The sequence below is a fragment of the Callithrix jacchus genome, chromosome 1 (genome assembly GCF_049354715.1).
Source record: "Callithrix jacchus isolate 240 chromosome 1, calJac240_pri, whole genome shotgun sequence".
In the NCBI taxonomy this organism is placed as follows: domain Eukaryota; kingdom Metazoa; phylum Chordata; class Mammalia; order Primates; family Cebidae; genus Callithrix; species Callithrix jacchus.
The window spans coordinates 26,669,494-26,689,960 of NC_133502.1; the positions used below are offsets into that span (position 1 = coordinate 26,669,494).

At 48.1% G+C, this 20,467-nt stretch overlaps 1 protein-coding gene across 11 annotated transcripts in view; it reads left to right on the forward strand.

Moving 5' to 3' along the window:
• The first annotated feature begins 4,681 nt into the window (after positions 1–4,681).
• Positions 4,682–20,467, forward strand: part of ARHGEF7 (Rho guanine nucleotide exchange factor 7) — a 181,236-nt gene continuing 165,450 nt past the window's right edge. For all 11 annotated transcript variants that reach the window (XM_035294224.3, XM_035294248.3, XM_035294229.3 and 8 more), the window contains exon 1: positions 4,682–5,212. In XM_035294224.3, the coding sequence (XP_035150115.1) occupies positions 5,048–5,212 (165 nt within the window). In that variant the 5' untranslated portion in view covers positions 4,682–5,047. The remainder of the gene's footprint in view (positions 5,213–20,467) is intronic.

Here is a 20,467-nt window from a genome sequence, read left to right on the forward strand (position 1 = left end):
TCTGCTGCTCAGATATTCAGAAGTGGGAGAGACTCAGGGAGAAAGTTCTCCCAAGACGTCCAAAGAGAGAAGTTAGGAAGAGGGAAGTAAGAGACTGAAAGGCATCAAATGTGTTTTTCAGAGTCTGTGAATTCATAACGACACTTTAGAAAAATCATTGGCCTCCTCTGAAGGATGCTGGAGCACCAACTCGTGATGCTGAAAAGTGGTAAACAATGGAAAATGAGTGAGACTGTATCTTGCCTTTCCTGTAGAAACTATATTTCAGAGTACCCACATAGTTGATAAAGAACAGTACCTTTTGAAGAATTCTAGCTGAAATATAACTGAAGGACTAGCAAGATATGGCAATTCCAAATGAAAGATTGAATCTGGTAGGAATTATGAATAGCTGCTGAAACAGATGACGATGGGTGGATCTGGATAATAACACCAGAACCCGCCAATTGATCCTGGCATCACAGACATCCCAAGACACCACGCGCCTCCTGAGTGATGTGAGAGGAAGTTCCACTTCCCCTTCCTCTCATGTATTATTTCTGGGGCAGGCTCCCCATTTCTCAAAGGGCACTATTGTGAATTGATATCCCCCAAAAGATATGTTGAAGCCCTAACTCTGAGTACCTGTGAATGCAACCTTATTTAGAAATACGGTCTTCACAGATACAATCAAGTCAAGATGAGGTCAGCCCAGATCAGAGTAGGCCCTCATCCAGTGACTGGCATGCTGATAAGAAGAGAGAAATTCGGACCCCGACATAGAAAGGGAGAGAAGGCCATGTGAACAGAGGCAGAGACTAGGGCGATTCATACCCACTCCAAGGAGGGAACCCCACAGACGGCTGGGAGAGAAACCTACAGCAGATTCTCCCTCTTGGCCCAGAAAGAAGCACTCCTGTCCATACCTTTGCTTCAGACCTCCAAACTTCAGAACTGGGAGAGAATGTATTTCTTTTGATTTGCGCTGCCCAGCTCGTGAGACTTTGTTATGGCAGCTCCCAGCTCCCAGGAATGCAAAGACCCCAGTGGGACTGCACCCCAGGTGCCTGTAGCAACAACCTGCCATTAAGGCAGCCTGTGTTTAGCTTCTCCCCTTCCCTGTCCCGTCTTCCCACTTACTCCTTCGTGCTTTCCATGCTCACTTCCCAAACAGGCAACCTCCACTGCACCTCTGGTTCGGGGTCTGCCTTTGCGGGCTGGAGGGGACAGACCAAGGCAGATGGTATCAGAGGGGACTGTGGAAAGCAGATACCCAGGAAGAGAATCTCAAGGCATGTCTCTCCCTAGCCAGACGGCACGGCCACAGGCCACTGTGTCAGTCAGCATTCTCCAGAGAAACAGAACCAATAGAATATCTCTCTACTGACCAACTGATCATTCAGGACAAAGGGAGAGAGAGGGAGGGGAGGGAGATCTTTAACAGGGAACTGGCTCACGTGACCGTGGGCGTGGGCACATCTGCTCTGCAGGGGCTCACACACTGACAACCCACAGAAAGTCCTCCCTTACTTGGGAAAGGTCAGTCTTGTTTTCTACTCAGGCCTTCAGCTCATTAGATAAAGCTCACCGCACTGGGGAGGACTATACTTTACTCAAATGTTACACCCCAAACTCCCTCTCACAGACACACCCAGAATAATGTTTAACCAAAGGTCTGGGCACCCTGTAGCCTCGTCAAGTTGACATATAAAACTCACTGTCACAGACGCCATTGTTGTTGCGCCACGAGTGGCAATCTCCCATGGCCATTCGGCACCATCACAGTGGCTGGGCCTCCCACCTGTGCGGAACTGGCATGAGAAGCAGGGGCAGTGGAGGCACCGGCTTATGAAATAATGCGAATGCCTGCAGCTGAATTGCCCCCCGAAAGACAGGTTGGGCTCTGCTGAATCTGAAGTCACTGCCGGAGGCAGCCCTCAATCTGAGTCCATGGGTCAGCCTTCCTGCCCTCTGGCCAGAAGGTTCTGAGACCTGTTCCATCCTGTTCCATTTGTTTCTCAGCCCCCCTCCCCTGCAAGGGGAACAGAGCCCCAGTGTTCATTTCACCCCTTGATTCCCTTATCCGAGTCACTCCCCTTCCTCACTGGCCTTCCTGGGGTCATGCCCTACCAAGCTACTTGCACCCAATTTGTTGGCTCAGAATCGGTTTCTTGGGGAAACCCAATCAGGATAAGTGTCTTATCAGGATAAGGCGTCACGTTTCATAATATACTACACTGGTAAAATGCTTTCTGATCCTGCATGCTCCTCCAGCCGTATGTGTTGGGAGACTAATTTTTCCTGCGTTGCATGTTTTCATTTTAGCATTTGACCACATTTAACCCAAATGAATAGGACCTTGTTTTATATGATAACACCCAGCAGATGCAATGAGCTGTGTAGAACCACTTTGCAGTGCATTCTTCAGTCTAGACGGGGTCCAGCTAGATACAAGCGGTTCTACAGGGAGTGATTACTACCCACTTGAGGTAAATGGTCATGTGCTTGCCCAGCTTAAGTTTGGAGTGGATTTTGCCTTATGTTTTAGATCTTGGCATCTTTATAGTGACCCCACACATTCTGAGTTAGCAGAGTTCAGCTGAGCTTTGGGTGGTAACTGGTTTTCAGTTGGGTTTGTGGGTGAATTCCCAACAGTGATATGGAAGGGGCTAGGAGGCATTAGCAAGCAGCCTCGCTGGGTGTGAAGCTGAATCCTCTCATGAGAAACGAGGGAAGTGAAGACACGGGCTTGCGTGGAAAGCTGTTCTGCACTCCTGAGGCAGGTCCGGAGGGCAGCCACAGAAAGGGCTAAACTTCTCCTTAGACAACAGTCTTATCTGGAGCTGACCCAAGAGCCCAAAAGTGATGGGCGCCAGATTGCGGTCCGTATGGCCTCTGTAATAGGGACGTGGAATAGAGTTAAGAAAAGTTTAACCAAAATGCCCATTTTGGATACTGAAACAACTCAATTAAGCACCTAAAAATATCTAGCTTTGAGCAATGCTACTTTCTAAAATCCCTTCCAAAAAACGCTTTTTTGAAATTAATATATACCCGACATAAAAGAATGCAACTAGCAACCATAAGGGGTTTAAAAGTCTGGGCTTCTCCCCACCAAAAAAAGACCCATTGTAATTTTCTCTGGTCTGACAATAAGTGAGTCTCTGCTTCACTGTGTCCCAAGGCCACTCCCTAGAGCTGGCTTTCTGGAGGACCATTTAATTGAGTCTATTTGAATCTTACTCAAGTCTAGCAGCTTATAAGTACCAGACCGAATTTAGCAGGATTCGGAATGGTAAGGACTGCATGTGAAATGACTTCTCTAATTCAGCAGTAAGGAGAGTGGACAGGAGTCTCGGTGGGCAACCACTCCGGGGTTGACGTCCTTCTTTCCATGGGGACTCTAGGGACAAGGCTTGATGTAGCTGTGGATTGCTCTCCTGTTTCCTAGAAAGCTTACAGGGCAGCAGGAAGAAACGGGTTAGCTATGTCTTTACTGGTAGAGCTGAGCTTCGGGTGCCATCTCTGCCATGTGTTCGGCATCTGATCGGTAAAACGGGGACCATGATGGGAGGTGAGGCAGTAGACAGCTCTTCGTGAGGTTCCTGCTGGTTGCTGTTATCACGGAGAGCACATTGTCCTCGTAATCCAGAATTCATACTGCCACTTGAATAGTTTGTGTATTTGCAAAGAAAATTTTAAACACTTAACTCAAGGCTAGAAATAAATGCAGTTAGTTATTGCAAGAGAAAACCACCGGCAGAGGCAGAGGGAGACGACCTAAGCCTCTGATTATTTTTGGAAGCTTTATGTGCTTTCTGGCCTCTGCCACTGAATGGATTAATGGATGTGCCTGGCATAGAGTAAGCGCTTTGCTTGTTCAACTGCCCGCGGGTCGCAGCGAGCAAACTGGGGAGAGCGCTCAGGGGCAGTGGGTGGAGTGAGTGGAGACGCGCGTCCTTTTAAGAAAAGGCTCCATTTGTTCCTCGCGTGGAAATGTGTGCGTGTCATCAGGTGCTCGAGGAAGCTCGCGCATGACCCGACAGCTGCCGTCTGGGATCTCCAGGTTCGGCCTGGCGCGTTCACAGCGCGGTCTCCAGCCCTGCTCTTCCGTGACGCTGCGCCCCCCGACTCGCAGCCCTGACCGACCCGGCCCTTCGCACAGCCCTGCTTCAGGCCGCCCATTCTCCTTGACCTTCCCCCAGCAGGGTCTGAGGCGTCGCCGCCCGTTTCGAGCGGGGTCACGCAGGCCCCTTCCCGGCCTGGAAGGTCAGCGCCGCGCGCTGAGCGTCAGTCCCCGCTCAACCCCCGCTCCAAACCCCGCCGGCCGCAGATGTCATCCTCATCCGTGCTCCGCAGTGACCGGAGGGAGCGAAGGGAAACAAACCAACGTCTCGTTTTCAGCCTCTCCCCGCCACCGTGACACAAAACCGGCAAAAATAAAAAGAGCATTCTGGGAAGCACTTCATCATTTCAACGCTCACGAATTCAAAACATAAACAAAGGGCTCCCGGGGCCCCGGCCGGGGGCGCGGGGCGCGGGGCGCGCGGCGGGCCCGGGGCAGGTGAGCGCAGGTGCGCGCCCGCCCCCGCCCGGGGCCCCCGGCTCCTTCTCCCCGCGCCCTGCGCCCCACGCTCCGCTCCCCCTTCCCCGCCCGCTCCCCGCTGCCGCCGCCGCCGCCGCCCCGCGCACGGCCTGGAGCGGAGGCTGCGCAGGGCGCGGGGCGGCGCGGGCCGGGCGCGGGCCGGGCGGACGGCCGCGTCTTTCTTCTCCTGGCGGTGATGTCATTGGGCGACGGCGGCCGAGGCCGGGGGGCGGCGGCGGGCGCCCGCAGGTTCCTGAGCCGCTCCTGAGAAGGCGCCTGACCGTGGGCCGGGGCGCACGGAGGAGCGGGCCGGGCCGGGCCGGAGCTGCTGGGCCGCGCCGAGCCGATCGCCGGCGCCGGCCGCTCCATGGGCGAGGAGGCGGCGGCGGCGGCGGGGGCGGTGGGGGCCGCGGGCCGGGCAGCCGCTCCGAGGTGAAGCAGGCGCGCGCCCCTCCCCGCCCGCCCGCCTCCCGGGCCGCCGCGATGAATTCCGCGGAGCAGACCGTTACGTGGCTCATCACCCTGGGGGTGCTGGAGTCGCCCAAAAAAACCATCGCGGACCCGGAGGGCTTTCTGCAGGCGTCGCTGAAGGATGGGGTGGTCCTCTGCAGGCTGCTGGAGCGCCTGCTGCCCGGGACCATCGAGAAAGTAAGTCCTCGCCCGCGCCCCCCGGCCCGGCCCGCTGCGGCCCGGGATGCGCGCGGAGCACCTGGGGCCGGCCGCGCTCGGGGGACCGCGCGCCCTCCTTTGTGCGCGGAGCGGCGGCGCGGCCGGCGCCAGGACCGTGGCGGGAGCTCCGGGGGCGCCATTGTGAGCGGGGCTGGGTAGGGGGCGGGAGGAGGGGCGCGGGCGGTGGGGGTCCGAACGCCGAGTGGCCCCTCCGCGCTGGAGGTGGGCTCCGCTGCCTCGCCGCGGCCCGGTCGGAACCGCGTTCCGACGCCGTGCGGCTCTGTCCGCTGGCTTTGTGTGGACAGTTCTTGCCGGTGGCGTTGCGTGTTTCGCCTCCCGGTGAATGGACCGGTTGCTCTGCATTTTTAAAGATGCTCGCATCTGCGGCTGAGGGCTGCGCTGGGAAATGATGTACTTACTTTCCCCTGGAGAAAATTACCCCCATCCGAGAGGACGGCAGACACAGGGTTTAAGCCCCGGCACTCTGCAAGGCTTGTTTAAAATTTCAGATTTCGTTCTCAGGTCCCTCCCTGGTTCTGAATAGAACCCAGAGTCCTGCAGGCACTGCCTCTCCCTCCCCTCTGGTAGTTCCCAGACTGGAGCGTGTGAACCCTGACCCGAATTTCTGGAAGTGATTAAAGTTTGTTTTCATCGCCCACAAACCGGCCAGCAGGGCCCAGGAGACAGGAGAGCTTCTAAAAACGAGGTCTCCCTGTAGCTCAAAATACCAATCTTATTCCCAGGGTTTTTTTTTTTTTTTTTTTTTTGGAGGAGGGGAGGGTGGTGGGTGGCCAATACACAGCGTTCAGATCAACAATTATTTAAAATGTGTTAAATACAGAAACTGAAGAGTACCACAACTAGGAAGAACGACTTAAGTTTCTAAGTGGGGTGTATTGGCCCCCATACAGCATGACAACTTGTAAATAAAATGCCACCTAAGTGACTTGAAAAGTAAAATGTTTAATCTTATACACGTGCGCATGTTCTGCTGCTACATTTTAAATGAGGTCAGAAAACATTAAATGTGAATTTGGCTTACATTCCAGTTTTAGGTATTTTTCTTACTTGGCACATTTTTATGAAGACGGAATCTGCATATTAGAGTGTCCATGAAATAAAAACGTTCCTTTAAAATGAACCTGATGTCACAGTGACATGATGATTTAAGACAGGAGGACTAAGGAGCAGGATCTGACTTTCAAGGCATTCAAAATACTTTGTTGTTTGGAGACTGGTACCTCTGGTAATACAAGACAGATGTCGAAAAGTGTTGAAATACATGCTAAGTTCGCCAAAATAGGCTTGAATAAAATCCTGTATCATCTCTGAAAGCAAAGCTTTGAGAAACTTCATATGCCGTGTTGATAAAAACGTGTCGCCATCAAAGAATGTGGTGTTTGGCATATTAACTGCATTAATAGTGATTGACAGGCTTCAATAATCATTTTCTTCTGAATTCTAGAAAGATTTTCCTAGAAAACTGTAGCATTCATTTCAACTCTAAAACAACGGAGAGAGGAATGAATAAAATGTTGAGCTTGCAGAAGCCAACTTAAAACAACTCAACATATTCTAAAACTGCAGTCATTTGGAAATGTCTTAGGTCAAATATGTTTTTCATTCCCCCCCAAGCTCCAGTTGGTTTGTTTTAAACTGACTCTGTCACAGTGAAAGTTTAATGTAAAGCAGCATATTGTAGACACAGTTGCTGGTTCTCTGGAATTCAAAGGTAGGTTTTTGGAGCAAAATAGCCATTTCTGTCTCTAAGATCCCTGCGTTTCAGAAGTTTTGTGAGCTTTTTCCATTTCCCAGGAGAGTTATCTGGGTTTTTTCTTTCTTTCCTTTCTTTCTTTCTTTTTTAAATAGAGATGGGGTCTTGCTATGTTGGTCAGGCTGGTCTTGAACTCCTGGCCTCAAGCAATTGTGTCCCATTTTGGCCTCCCAAAATGCTGGGATTATAGCCATGAGCAGTCATGCCCAGCCAGTTATCTGGGTTTTTGATGTTTGCATGCTTACCAGATAATCTATGCCACAAAGCATACATGCTGAATAATTTTTACTTAAATGTGGGAGTGTGAATCTGAGGATGTTTTTCCTTAAAAAGAAGCATTTGGATACTTAACCAAATATTCATGTGGATGTGCAGGGCTTCACTTGACCTCTGCGGCAGGGGTGCACGGACAGCCAGTGAGCAGAAGGCAAGTGGCCTGCAGCCTTCGCCTCTGCAAGCTCATAAGCTGGCCTGAGCCACGAGGCTGGGGATGAGTGCCGGACTAAGAAACGGAGCTGGGCGCCTCGGCTTTCCCATATGGCTTTTATTAAGAAACCATGTCCTAAAGCGTTTCTTCCATTACACTCATTTGTTCTGTTTCAGAGTTAGGAAGAGGATGGAGGGAGCAGAGAGGGCGTTCATAGAGTGTCAGATTCTTCTGCTCATTTAAAGGAAACTTTCCACCCAGGTTCTCACCTTTCTTTCAAGGTGGAAGGTTAGACGGTGAGGAGTTGGAATTATAAACTTTACATGAGCAGTTCTGAAAAGAGATGCTTTTCATTATACGGGACAGATGTTTTCTGCCGTAGGGGAGAGGAGAATGGGATTAAAAAGTTTCCCTCGTCTTTCTATCTGGAGGTCCTGCGCTTTGGTTTTCCCCAGGAGGGGCCAGGATGTCTGGCTGGGCTGCCCACATCTTCGGCTTCCTGTACTCCTCCCTTGAGCAGAAGCACTCTGAGGTCATGAAGTCTAGGGAGCCCTGGTAGCCCTCTTCTCACAAATTCACTTTAAACCTCCCTGGGGTATTTCATCAAAGGAGGCAAAATCAAGAAAGATGCATTTTAGAGGATGGAAAATTGCTATAGGACCAATACCACACATTAAAATCATGGAAATCATGAAATGCTCTTTTAATTTCACTTAGGAATGCAGCAGATGAAGTCTATTAATTCACTATGAAAAACTCAGGGAACTTGGTTGTTTCTCTGTGTGTCCCAGGAGAACAGAACACAGAGAACCTTCCTGTGTAATCCATGTGACGCACTCCCGGGAGATCCTGGCTAGGTGTTTGTGGAACGTAACTGAAAGTCAGATGCTGCCTGTAGTCTTGGTGCTGGATGTGGGGGCATCTCTCTCTCAGCTCTGGAGGCCCAAAGTCTGGGATCAAGGTGCTGGCAGGGCCTCATGCCCTCAGAAGTCGCCACAGAAGGGTCTGTCCCACGCCTCTCTCAAGCTTCTGGTAGTTCCTGGCTCATGGCAACACAAGTTGAGTCTTCACATGGCGTCCCCACTTCTTCTTTGTGTTTAGACTCCCCGTTTTCAGAAGGACACTCGTGGGATTGCATTAGGGGCACTCTACCCCAGTATGGCCTCATCTGAACCATCTTCAGCTGCCGTGACTCCATTTCTGAATAAGGCCCCATCTGAAGTACTGGGGGTTAGGACTTCAAAATATGAATGTTGGAGGAACACAATTCAGCTCATGATGGGTTGTGTTAAACATGTGAACCAGATTTATGTGATGGCATGATGCCAGGTGCGATGGGAGATTACAAAATCTAAATAATAGAGGCTGAGGGGTTCTAGTACAGAAGACAAGAACAGGATGAGGCAGAAGGAAGCTGCAAGTTGTCATGTCAGATATGGAATAGAAGGAGCAAAAGCATCAGGGAGTTAAAAAAGACCCTCATTTGAGCAGCTCAGACTGAAGACTTTCCTGATGTGTGCGTAAGAGTATGGTTTGCATTTTCCCAAACTGTAACCTGGCAGCCCTCGGTGATTTTCCACAGGCTTGCAGAAAATCAGCAAATCTGATGTTGCATAGGAAAAAGAAAATACTTTTTTCCAAGTGAACTCAAGACTCACTTTCTGTTCAGTCTTAGGACTCTGGGGTTGGTTGGGGCTGGGTTGGGGAAAAGCAGAAGAGCCCACCTGCTAGAAATGTGCCTTTTCTTAGGTCCTTTGGCCCTAAAAAGAATGTGGTCCGTGGTCACAGTGTGGTGGCAGGGTGAGGTTCTCACTTAGGCCGTGGCCTGTAGCTGTCGTAAAGACTTGTTGATTGGCTAAGTCACTTACAGAGAAAAGTTGTAATGTATCTCCGGACTGTGTTTTTAAGGAGACTTCTTTGAACCTTGCAAGTTATATCAAGTTCCTTCTAACCAAACTACTCCGAATATGGTTTCAGAATAGTGACTTGTGCAATGATAAACATTTAGTTTTGAAGTATGTGACTTCATAGTCCTGACTCAACCCTGAACCAGTGTGATTCTTGTCTGGGTTTCAGGCCTAGGGAAGAAGGTAGCGGGAACTGCATTTGCCGGCTCGATAAAAAGAAAGCATCAAACCAAAACTCAACTTCACTCAGGAGTGTCTGAAGAGATTTCTTGAGAATCAGACTAGAAACTAGTGTTTGTGTTGGCATCACACAGACAGAGTACGCACGCATACATACGCATACACACACGCATGCACACCTACACAAATGTGCACACATGTAAACACATGGGGGCACACGTGTATTTACATGGGACACACATGAATGTAAATGTGCATGTGTACATGTGTATTTACATGGGAGACACATGAATGTAAATCCACGTGCACATGTGTGCACACACATGCACGCCTGCACAGACGTGCACACACATAACCACATGTGCCACACATGCATTAAACACACACACATACACGTGCACACACATGCGCACATACAAAGACACAGGACACACATGCATGTAAACATGCACACATGCACAAACACACCTGCACAACTGTGCACACGCAAACACACGGGGCACACATGTATGGAAATGCACATGCACACCTGCACAAACGTGCACACACATAAATATATGGGGCACATGTGTGTCCACACGCACACACAGACGCATCTGCCTGGGGCTGAGGGAGAGCTGCCACATGCCATTCCGTTTTGTCAGGGGCAGCTGCTCTGTGAACTCCCCGAGCCCAGTCCAGCGGGTGCTGCCTCAGGACCTGACCCTCGATCTATTATTAGAAGTCACTCCAGAATGCCTGATCGCCTCCTTTCTTTACGCTCTGCCTGCCTTTCTATACATCATTTTAAAAGAGGGTAAAATGTCCGCCCAGCATGGCCGGCAGCATGCTCCCCTCGTTTGCAGGCGCCATCCCTCGAGAAGCCCATGCTGCAGATGAGGACCTTGAGGCCTGGCAGTTAGCTTTGCCCCAGGTCACCTGGCTACACTTGGAGGCGGAAGATTCCAGCCACAGCTGTGACCTTTCCCATAGAAAACAAGACTACTTCTGCCACCTATACTGAATTTAGGGGAAGGTTGGCGACCACTGCCTTCAGACATTTGCAAACCAGGTCAGGAAACTAGACAGAGGCAGCAGTGTAACTGAGCGCCCAGGCAGGACAGAAGTGAGGACTGGAGGGGGTGGCTCAGGTCACCAGCCACAGGGGCAGAGTGGGAGCCATCAGGAGTGCCTGGAGCCTCTGCCAGTGCCCCACTTCTCAGGGCATCTGGAAGCAGCTCTGCCCTGTGGTGTACATGACCCCAAAGGCACCCAGGGCAGGGCCCCTTGCCCTGGGGGGTGCCTGCAGAAGCCTGAAGAAGTCTGTGTCTGGGCCCTTCTCCTGGGCTGCAGAACATGAGTTCAGTGTTTCTGTGCCATCTGATAACTCACTGTGGCTTGCGGGCTTCCCCACTCTGTAGGGCTTACCAGACTTCCACTCCTTCCAAGATTTCAAACAATATGTGCATCTACACCACACACACACATTGAAAAGTCAAGTACTATGTACACACTTGAGGAATCTCTCTCCCTTCAGAGGCCACTGATCACTCGAAAATATAAAACGTGGAGGCAATGAGGGCTGCGGGGTGGGTGGGGCAGAGCCATTTCTTCTTGTGTAAGGTGAATTTTAGCCGTTTGGATTGGAGTCTTGTGTGGGCTTGACGCCCACGCGTCTGTCACCGCACCAGGGAGGTGGCAGAGGAACGTCATCCCTCGGGCACACAGCTCTACCACGTGCACTGCCTAGGGCTGGGAGGATTGGCATCCCCGAACCCATGGGTCTCTGCCCAGAGACACTGGGAGACCTGGTCCTCTGTGTGCTTCACAGTCAGGCACACCTGGCTTTGATGCTGCAGCCATTTGCTCTGTGACTCCTGGCACATGTCTAACCTTTTGGAGTCTTAGTTTCTTCCTCCTGAAAATGAGATGAATGATATTCACTGGTGGGGGCGGTCAGGTCGTTGCCAGGGTAAATGAGTAGGTGTGCTGGGCACACAGTCATTCCTCAGTACGGGGTAGTTACTGTTTTATTGATTGACACTGAAAACCTTCCCCATCATGTCCAGAAGACTCTAAGCCAAGATTTGAACCTTGGAGCCACCCAAATCCAGGAACACTGCTTAATTCTCACAACAGGGCAGACTATTGCAACTTTCAGGGGCTGGCAGCCTCTCCATCACACGCTGGACAGACCACCATTGTCTGGGTTAGTGGGCCCACTGAAGGTGGCTTCCAGGGCCCTCTTGTCTGTGCCAGATCTGGGCGCAGCTGCTGAGCGCACACAGCTGCTGGCTGGGGAGCTGGAGGGCTGGGCTGGTGGACTCAGATTTCGCTTATATACAGTTTCATGCATCAGCGGGGCCCAGAGTCACAGATGGGAAGCCAGCCTGCCCCACCCAGTGTCTGCAGAGAGAGGGCTTTGGGGCCAGTCCTAGGCCCTCTGCTTCCCGGGTATGGCTTCTGACTTCTCCCCTCCTTTATCAGTTCTATTAAACTAGGTTTGGAGAACTAATCTCTTGATGTTTTTATGTTTCTAACGTTAGCTCTGAACTCTTAAGGTTTGATGAACCAGACTGGTGGTTCTCAACCCCATTTTTACAGGATGGTGCCATGTCTTCTGGGGTCTGAAAGCGAGGAGGTGGGGGGAACCTAAATGGACTGTGTGCAAAATGTATTTCAAACACATTTCTGTGAATTAGTTTAAATCGAATCAGCTTATTGACCCTGTTTCTGTTGTGTGCGTGCTAGAGAGCTGCACGATGGGCACGGGGCACACATACGGATGACACCCACCCACCTCTGCAGCCAGTCAGAAGAGAAATGCTGGGGTCTCGAGTCTAACGTGTCTGTGAGTTCTGGGGAGGAAAGAATGTAGAGTCATCCAGCCCAGATGCCTCCTTTGCACATGGCTTTGCTGAGGGCAGTTGCCTGTGTGTGTGACCTGCGTTTTGCACAGTCTTGGGAGAACCGTTCACGCTGTAGTCTAAGTGAATGGCGTGAAGGACTGTGCTGGGAGGTGGCCCTGGGATACTATGTCTAGAGGTCACCTCCCAGGACACAAAGCAGAGTGGAGAAGGGTTGGGGTAGATGATAGAAGTGGCCCCAGTTCTCCAACCCTCCCGTGCCCCGGGTGAAGTAACCTTGTAGCGCCTCCATCAAGAGGTAGGAGTCTGATTCCTCCCTTCTTGAGCTGGGACTTGCTTTGGCCAGTGGAATCTGGCAGAAGCGACCACTGTCAGTTCCTAGCCCAGGCCTTGGGAAGCTTGCACTTTTCTGCCCTCTCTGAGGCCCTGTGTCTACCCCGAGGAGAGCCCAGGGCTTGGGTGCTGGTGGTGTGCAATCGCGTGGAGGAGAACTCACTTGTCCCTGCCCAGGTCATCCTGGGCCTATCCACACCCAGCCAGCCTCAAACATTGAAGAGAGCCCAGCCAGGGTCAGCAAGCTGCCTGCCCTGCCCAGAGCAGTCACAGCCACTCTAGCAGGCCCTGCCAGGCTGACTCAGGCCAGCCACTGAGGTTTACTATGACCACAGATAGCAAATCACACACACACACACACACACACACACACACACACACACACACACACCGTTCTTAACTATGTACGTAAATACATTCCATCCCAGTCGAACGAGTTCTTGTCCCTTTGTTTAAAATGCTCTGTATATCCTTTATTTCCAGAAAAAAGTAATGTCCTTTTTTCCAGAAAAAAGTAATAATAAAAAATTATTTCCTTGATAATTTCCTCTCCAGTATCTTCTCTATTCTTATTACTTAGAAATCGTATGAAGACCAGTCAGAGATGCTATCTGTTGAGTGCATACTGTATGCCAAGCACTGTTGTAAGCACTTAGCCCATAATGATGGACTAACCACCCCATAAGGGAGGTGCTGACAGGATCGCCCCCATTTTCAGATTAGGAAACGGAGCTCCAGAGCGGCTGGTAACCGGCCATCGCTGGCTGGTGGGCTCCCCCGGGGCCCGCCCCCTGACCCTGCGGCTGCCAGGCCTCCTGGGTCGAGCCTCTCATTGGCTGACCTTTCTGCTTGTGTCTTTCTTCTCCTTTTTAAAGACATGTGTTTGACTTTATCTTCCAGTTTGTCTACTGGCATTTTTTATTTTGACTCTATTTTGGCTTTCTCTTTTAATTTCTAAAAGCTCTTTCTTTTCCCTAGTTACCTGGTTTCTCTCCCTTTCGGTCAGTGCTCCTGTTTCTGGGTGACTCCTTTCTTCCTGTGAACATTCACTGCAGCTTCCTTGAAGAGAAGGGCGATTCCTCCCCTGCACTCACTGTCTCTGTTTCCTGAGTCCTCTTGTGCAATTTTTTTCCCGTGTTGGAGATTTTACTCAAACATCAGATGATCTTTCAAGTGTGTGGCCCTCAAAATGAGCAGGCAGTGCTGTGTGGCTGGTGGGGCCCAGACACAGGTAGGTCTCCCTCGGGGCAGCCTGGCGATGCCTGCAGGTCTGGACCTGTTAGTCTCTTCGGCAGCGGCCATGAGTCTCTCAGAGACTCCTCCACCTGCTGCCTGTCAGAGCAGCGTCCATTCTCACCTTGACTCTTGTCTGTGCTGGCCCTCCCCAACTTCCTGGCCTCTTTGATTCACTTGTCCCCAGAGAATGAGCCTTCCTTGCAAAGATGGCAGGAAGGGTGACTAGCTGTGGTTGGGCTGGGGCCCCTGGGCCTGCGTCTGACTTTCAAGTGGCTTGTCTACCACCTGGGAGAGTGCAGCTGCCTGCACTGGCTACTGGGATGGGACGTTTCCAGTCTCTGCTGAAGCCCCGCCCATCCTCCCTCTGCTCCCTGCCTTTGTAATGGTGGCTTGGGGACAGGTGTCTTCTAGATTTTTGTTGTTGTTGTTTGTTTTTGTTTTTTCTGAGACACAGTCTCGCTCTTTCACCCAGGCTAGAATACAATGGCGCCATCTCGGATCACTGCAACCTCCACCTCCCAGGTTCAAGCAATTCTGCCTCAGCCTCCTGAGTAGCTGGGCCTATAGTCACCTGCCACCATGCCCAGCTAATTTTTGTATTTTTAGTAGGGATGGGGTTTCACCATGTTAGTCAGGATGATCTCTATCTCCTGACCTCGTGATCCTCCTGCCTCAGTCTCCCAAAGTACTGGGATTACAGGCATGAGCCACTGTGCCTGGCCCAAGCAGTTTTTTTTTTTTTAAAAGGGGTTGGGGTTGTCCTATCTTTTCTCTATAGAAGCTACATAAAATTCAGAATCCCAAAAAGTGTATATAAAAGAAATGTAAGTCTTGTCCAATTTATATTAAATTGCTTTTGTCTAAAATGGGCATCCGCAGCTCCAAGTGTGTGTGGATTTGCGTGGTCTCTCGCCGTGAACCCTTGTTCTGACACTGTGAACTGTTAGCAACGCTTTCTGTAAACTGGTCTGGTTTTGACTATTCATAAATACCAAGGCCAGTCATGGCCTTTCCCTTCAATTCGGAGTATCTCACTGCTAAGTTTCTCTGCCAGGATACTTTTCCACCAGTGTCCTGTTCTTAAAGCAGTTTAAGATCAGAAGGGACTTTTAAGTACCCATTTCTAGTGAGCAGATTTTTAGATGCCGTTTGTTAGGAATACAGATGTTCTGAAAAAGCCTATAGCTTTCCGAACACATGCCGAAAGATTATGGCTTTGTCATTCACTTTCAGGAAGAATGCTACAGTGATTTTGATAGGAAATTGGGGATTCAGAGAGTATTCCTGATTCTGACTGTTCTGGCTCCTCAGGAAGAGGGAGAGTCTCACCCGCCCTCTTGGAATCGGTCCGGGCCTCTGTTTCCCTTGAGCAGTGTCATTGAGGCTTCCTCTTTGGTGCTCAAGGAAGTGCCTTAAGACCTGGGTTTGTCTCATTGATCTCATAAAGCACTGGAGCTGTGACACATTTATTCTGGTGGAGACCCATTTTCTGGTTATGGTCATCCCTATTTGTTAAACATTTTTGTTTCTTTTGAAAATAGGCTTTAAGGCCGGGCATGGTGGCTCACACCTGTAGTCCTAGCACTTTGGGAGGTTGATCACACTCCTGAGGTCAGGAGTTCAAGACCAGCCTGGCCAACATGGTGAAACCCTGTCTCTACTAAAATAGAAAAATTAGCCGGGCATGATGCTGGGTGCCTGTAATCCCAGCTACTTGGGAGGCTGAGACTGGAGAATCACTTGAAGCCCGGAGATGGTGGTTGCAGTGAGCCGAGATCACGCCACTGCACTGCAGCTTGGGCGACTGAGACTCCATCTCAAAAAAAAAAAAGAGGCCGGGCGCGGTGGGTCAAGCCTGTAATCCCAGCACTTTGGGAGGCCCAGGCGGGTGGATCACGAGGTCAAGAGATTGAGACCATCCTGGTCAACATGGTGAAACCCCGTCTCTACTAAAAATACAAAAAATTAGCTGGGCATGGTGGCGCCTGCCTGTAATCCCAGCTACTCGGGAGGCTGAGGCAGGAGAATTGCCTTGAACCCAGGAGGTGGAGGTGCGGTGAGCTGAGATCGAGCCATTGCACTCCAGCCTGGGTAACAAGAGCGAAACTCCATCTCAAAAAAAAAAAAAGGAAGAAAGAAAAGAAAATAGGCTTAACTAAATAGGATAGAATACAAACAGAATGTACCAAATTCTTGACAGACTTGTGACAAAGGTTAAACTTCCAGAAAGTGCCATTGAAGCCATAATTTTCCATGATAACAGACTAGAATGAAATGTCTTTCAGGCTTTATAGATTGATGACAAATGGAGAAAAATAAAAGTTCATTTATGGCACTTCTGACAAAGTGCATTTCCCTAGATTGAATCTGAGTAATTGCAATGTCAGCTATCCAAGGTCGGTTCTTCAAACAGATAACCGGGAGTCGTACGCACACCGTTTGTGAATCACTCAAACGTTCTGGGAGCGAGACGGCGCTCACCCTGCACGTGGTTAAATCTTTTGTTGCCTGTAGTGGAGCTTCCACCTGAAGAAACCAGAAAAACAAGGGCAAATTAAACTCAAATTAAGTAGTAGCAGAAAGAGAATAATAAAGAACAGAGTGGAGATTAGAAAATTACTAGAGAAAACAAACAAAACCGAAAGCTGATTATTTGAGAAGAATCAATAAAATTGATCAACCTGTTGGAAAAAGGGGGAGAAGACAGAAATTACCAGTGTAAGGAATCACCGTGGATCTTACAGATACCAAAAGATAATAAGTGAATATTCAAAACATTTATGCCAACAATTTCTACAGCTTAGATGAAATGGATGACTTTCTTGGAAGACACTAAGCTCACTCAAGAAGAAATGGATAACCTTAATAACCCTACATTTATTACAGAAATCAATATGCAGATAAAAACCTTCTCATAAAATTCCAGGCCAGATAGCCTCACCGGTAAATTCTACTAAGCTTTTAAGAAAAAATAATAGTAATTTTACACAAGCTCTTCTAGAAAATTAAAATTGGGCTGGGCGTGGTGGCTCACGCCTGTAATCCAAGCACTTTGGAGGCCAAGGTGGGAGGATCACCTGAGGTTGGGAGTTCAAGACCAGCCTGACCAACATGGTGAAACCCCGTCTTTAAAAAATAAATGAATAAAATAAAATTGGGCTAGGTGCAGTGGCTCATTTCCGTAATCCCAACGTTTTAGGAGGGAGGATTGCTTGAGGCCAGGAGTTTGAGAACAGCCTGGGCAACACAGTGAGACCTTCATCACTACAAAAAATTTAAAAGGTTAGCTGGATGTGCCTGTGGTCCTGGCTACTTAGGAGGCTGACGTGGGAGGATCACCTGAGCCTGGGAGCATGGGAGGTTGATGCTGCAGTGAGCCATGATCACACCACTATACTCTAGCCTGGGCACAAGAGTGAGAATCTGTTTCAGAAAAAAAGAAGAGAGAGAGAGAGAGAGACAGAAAGCAAGCAACAAACATACATTAAAAATGAGGTGCACTTCCCACCCCATTCTAAGTGGTAAGCATTATCCTAATAACAGACCTGACAAAAACATTTAAGAAAAGACTCTAGGCCAGTAACCCTTATGAACATAGATATAAACTTTCAAAAACAATTTAGCAAATCATTTTCAGCATTACATGTAAAAGGTAAAATACCATGACCAAGAAGTGTTTATCCCAGGAAATAAAAATCAATCAACACAATTCATGATATTAACAAACTAAAAAAGGAAAAAAACAAAGGATTATCTCAATGGATGGCAGAAAAAGCATTCAATCCAATCCAATCCAATCCAATCCACCAATCCAATCCAATCCAAACCAACATACACTCTTGATAAAAACTCCCAGTGATCTAGGAATAGAAGGAAATGAGGAAACCTACATCGGTGAGGATGTCTTCCTCAGCATCGGTGAAAACCTACAGCCAATGTCAGACTCAGTGGTGAAAGATTAAAACTTTACCCCTAAGATCAGAAAGAAGAGAAGGCTGTCCATTCTTACCACTTCTGTTCAACCTTACACTGGAGGTTTCAGCGTGTTCAATCAAGCAAGAAAAAGAAACCAAACCCATCCAGATTGAAACAGAAGGAAGGGTGGCTTTATGTGAACTCTATGATTGCCTATGTAGAAATTGGATGGGATCTAAAAACCAACTACTGGAACTAGGAAGTCAGCCAGATGCAGTGGCTCACACCTGTAATCCCAGCTATTCAGGAGGCTGAGGCGGGAGAATTGGTTGAACCTGGGAGTTGGAGGTGGCAGTGAGCTAAGATTGCACCACTGCACTCCAGCCTGGGTGACAGAGTGAGATTCTGTCTTAAAAAAAAAAAAAAGAAAGAATGAATAAACAAACTAGTAAGTCAGTTTAGCAAGTTTGAAGGGTGAATATACAAAATCAGTTATATTTCTATATATTAGCAATAAGTGATCAGAAATTGGAATTTAAAATGCCACTTAAAATAGCAAAGAAAATGAAAGAAAAGACAAATGCTCACGGATAAATCTGACAAAAGATAAGAAAAATGTACACTTTCAGCAACATATATTGCTGAGTGAAATTAAAGATCTAACTCAATGGGGCTGTACAGAGCATTCCTAGCCAGAAGTCTTGCTATTAAGCTGCTCTATTCATATTGAGGTACAGATTCAATAGAATCACAACCAAAATCCCAGAAACTTTTTTTGGTAGAAATTGATAAATGATTCTAAAGTATCTCTGGAAAGGCAAAGGGCCTAGAAACAACTTTGAAATGGAAGAAAGTTGGAGGCCTTGGTCTCAAGGGTTTTCATAAAACAACAGTAATAGAGTTAGCACAATGTTGCCTTAAAGATAGAGAAATAGATCAGCAGAACAGAATAGAGTCAGAAGTACATCCTTAAAGACGTAGACAACTAACTGATTTTCAACAATGGCGCCAAGACACTTGGCTGTCCAAAGGGTACTCTTTTCAACACATGACACTGGAACAAGTAGATATCCATATTTTTAAAGGTAAACTTTGATCTATACTTCTTAGTATACAAAAATTCACTAAAAATGAGTTGTAGATCCAAATGTAAAGCCTAAAACTAAAAAACTCCTAGAAAAAAATAGGAGAAAACATTTGTGACTTTGGACTAGGCAATTATTTCTTATATATGACACTAGAAATGTGATCCATACAAGACAGAGTGGATAAATTGGACTTAATCAAAACAAAAAGAACTTCTATTCTTTGAAAGACGCCATCAAGAAAATGAAAAGACAGTCTATATATTGGAAGAAAATATTTGCAAATCACATGTCTGTTTAAGGATTTGTATCTAGACTATATAAAAAAACTTTCAAAACTTAATTATAAAGAGCGTAATTAAAAAAAATGGGCAAATGGTTTGAATAGACACTTCACCACAAAAGATGTACAAAGGCAAATAAGCACACAAAAAGAAGCTCAACCTCAGGCATCAGGGAAATGGAAATGAGACCTGCAAGGAGACAGAGGCTGCTCGCACCTATCGTCACGGCTGAAACCTAGCAGAGTGATCCTCCCAAGTGTTAGCATGTATGTGAGGGAACCAGAACTCTCATGCGCTGACGGTGGCAAGGTAAAACTGTACAACTGCTTCAGAAAACAGCCCATCCGTTTCTTAAAATAGTAAGCACACATCTACCAAATGTTTTAGCTATTCTGCTTTGAGGTGTCTGCCCAAGAAGATGGAGACGATACGGCCATACCATGCCTTGCACACAAGTGTTCATAGCAGCTGTATTTTTAATAGCCATACACTGGAAATAATGCAGATGTTTTACAGTTGGTGAATGGATAAACAGATTGTGGTATATTCATGCCATGGAACATGGCTCAGCGATAAAAAGGAATATTCTATGACATGGATGGATCTCAAAGTTATGCTGAATAAAAGAAGCCAGACAAGAAAGTACTTAATGTATGATTCCATTTATAGAAGATTTCTTGTGACAGTAAATCAGTGCTCACTTGAGGACGGTAGCGGGGGAGGAGAGAGTGACTGTGGAGCAGCTCAAGGAGACCTCTGCGTGAGGGCAGAGTCATTACTTTGCGTCTTGTGACAGTTCCAAAACTTACCAAATTGCGCAGTTTACACATGAGCAGTTTATTGTGAGTGTCAGTGGCACCTCAATACGCCATATGACAGTCTTTACCCTGAGTATAATACGTTTGTGTTGTGTGTAATGGAGCTTTAATTCATTTTCTTTGCTGTCCCCTGCTTTTGAAACTAATCATGAATTTAGAAAACGTATAGAATTTCAATGTGCACAGGTAAATTCTGTACTTATATTTCATGGGGGGAAGGGATTTATTGACACAGAATTCATTTGTCAATTTGTTTTCTCATCAGATCTTTACTACGTTCCAAGGATAGTGCTAGGCACTGGAGACTTGATGATTTGCAGAAATAGACTCGCATACTATTTAGTGAGGGAGAATAACATGAAAGGAATGACATGAACTGATTGTATCACACATCAGATACATGCTCTGAAGGCAAGAGACAGATTTCCT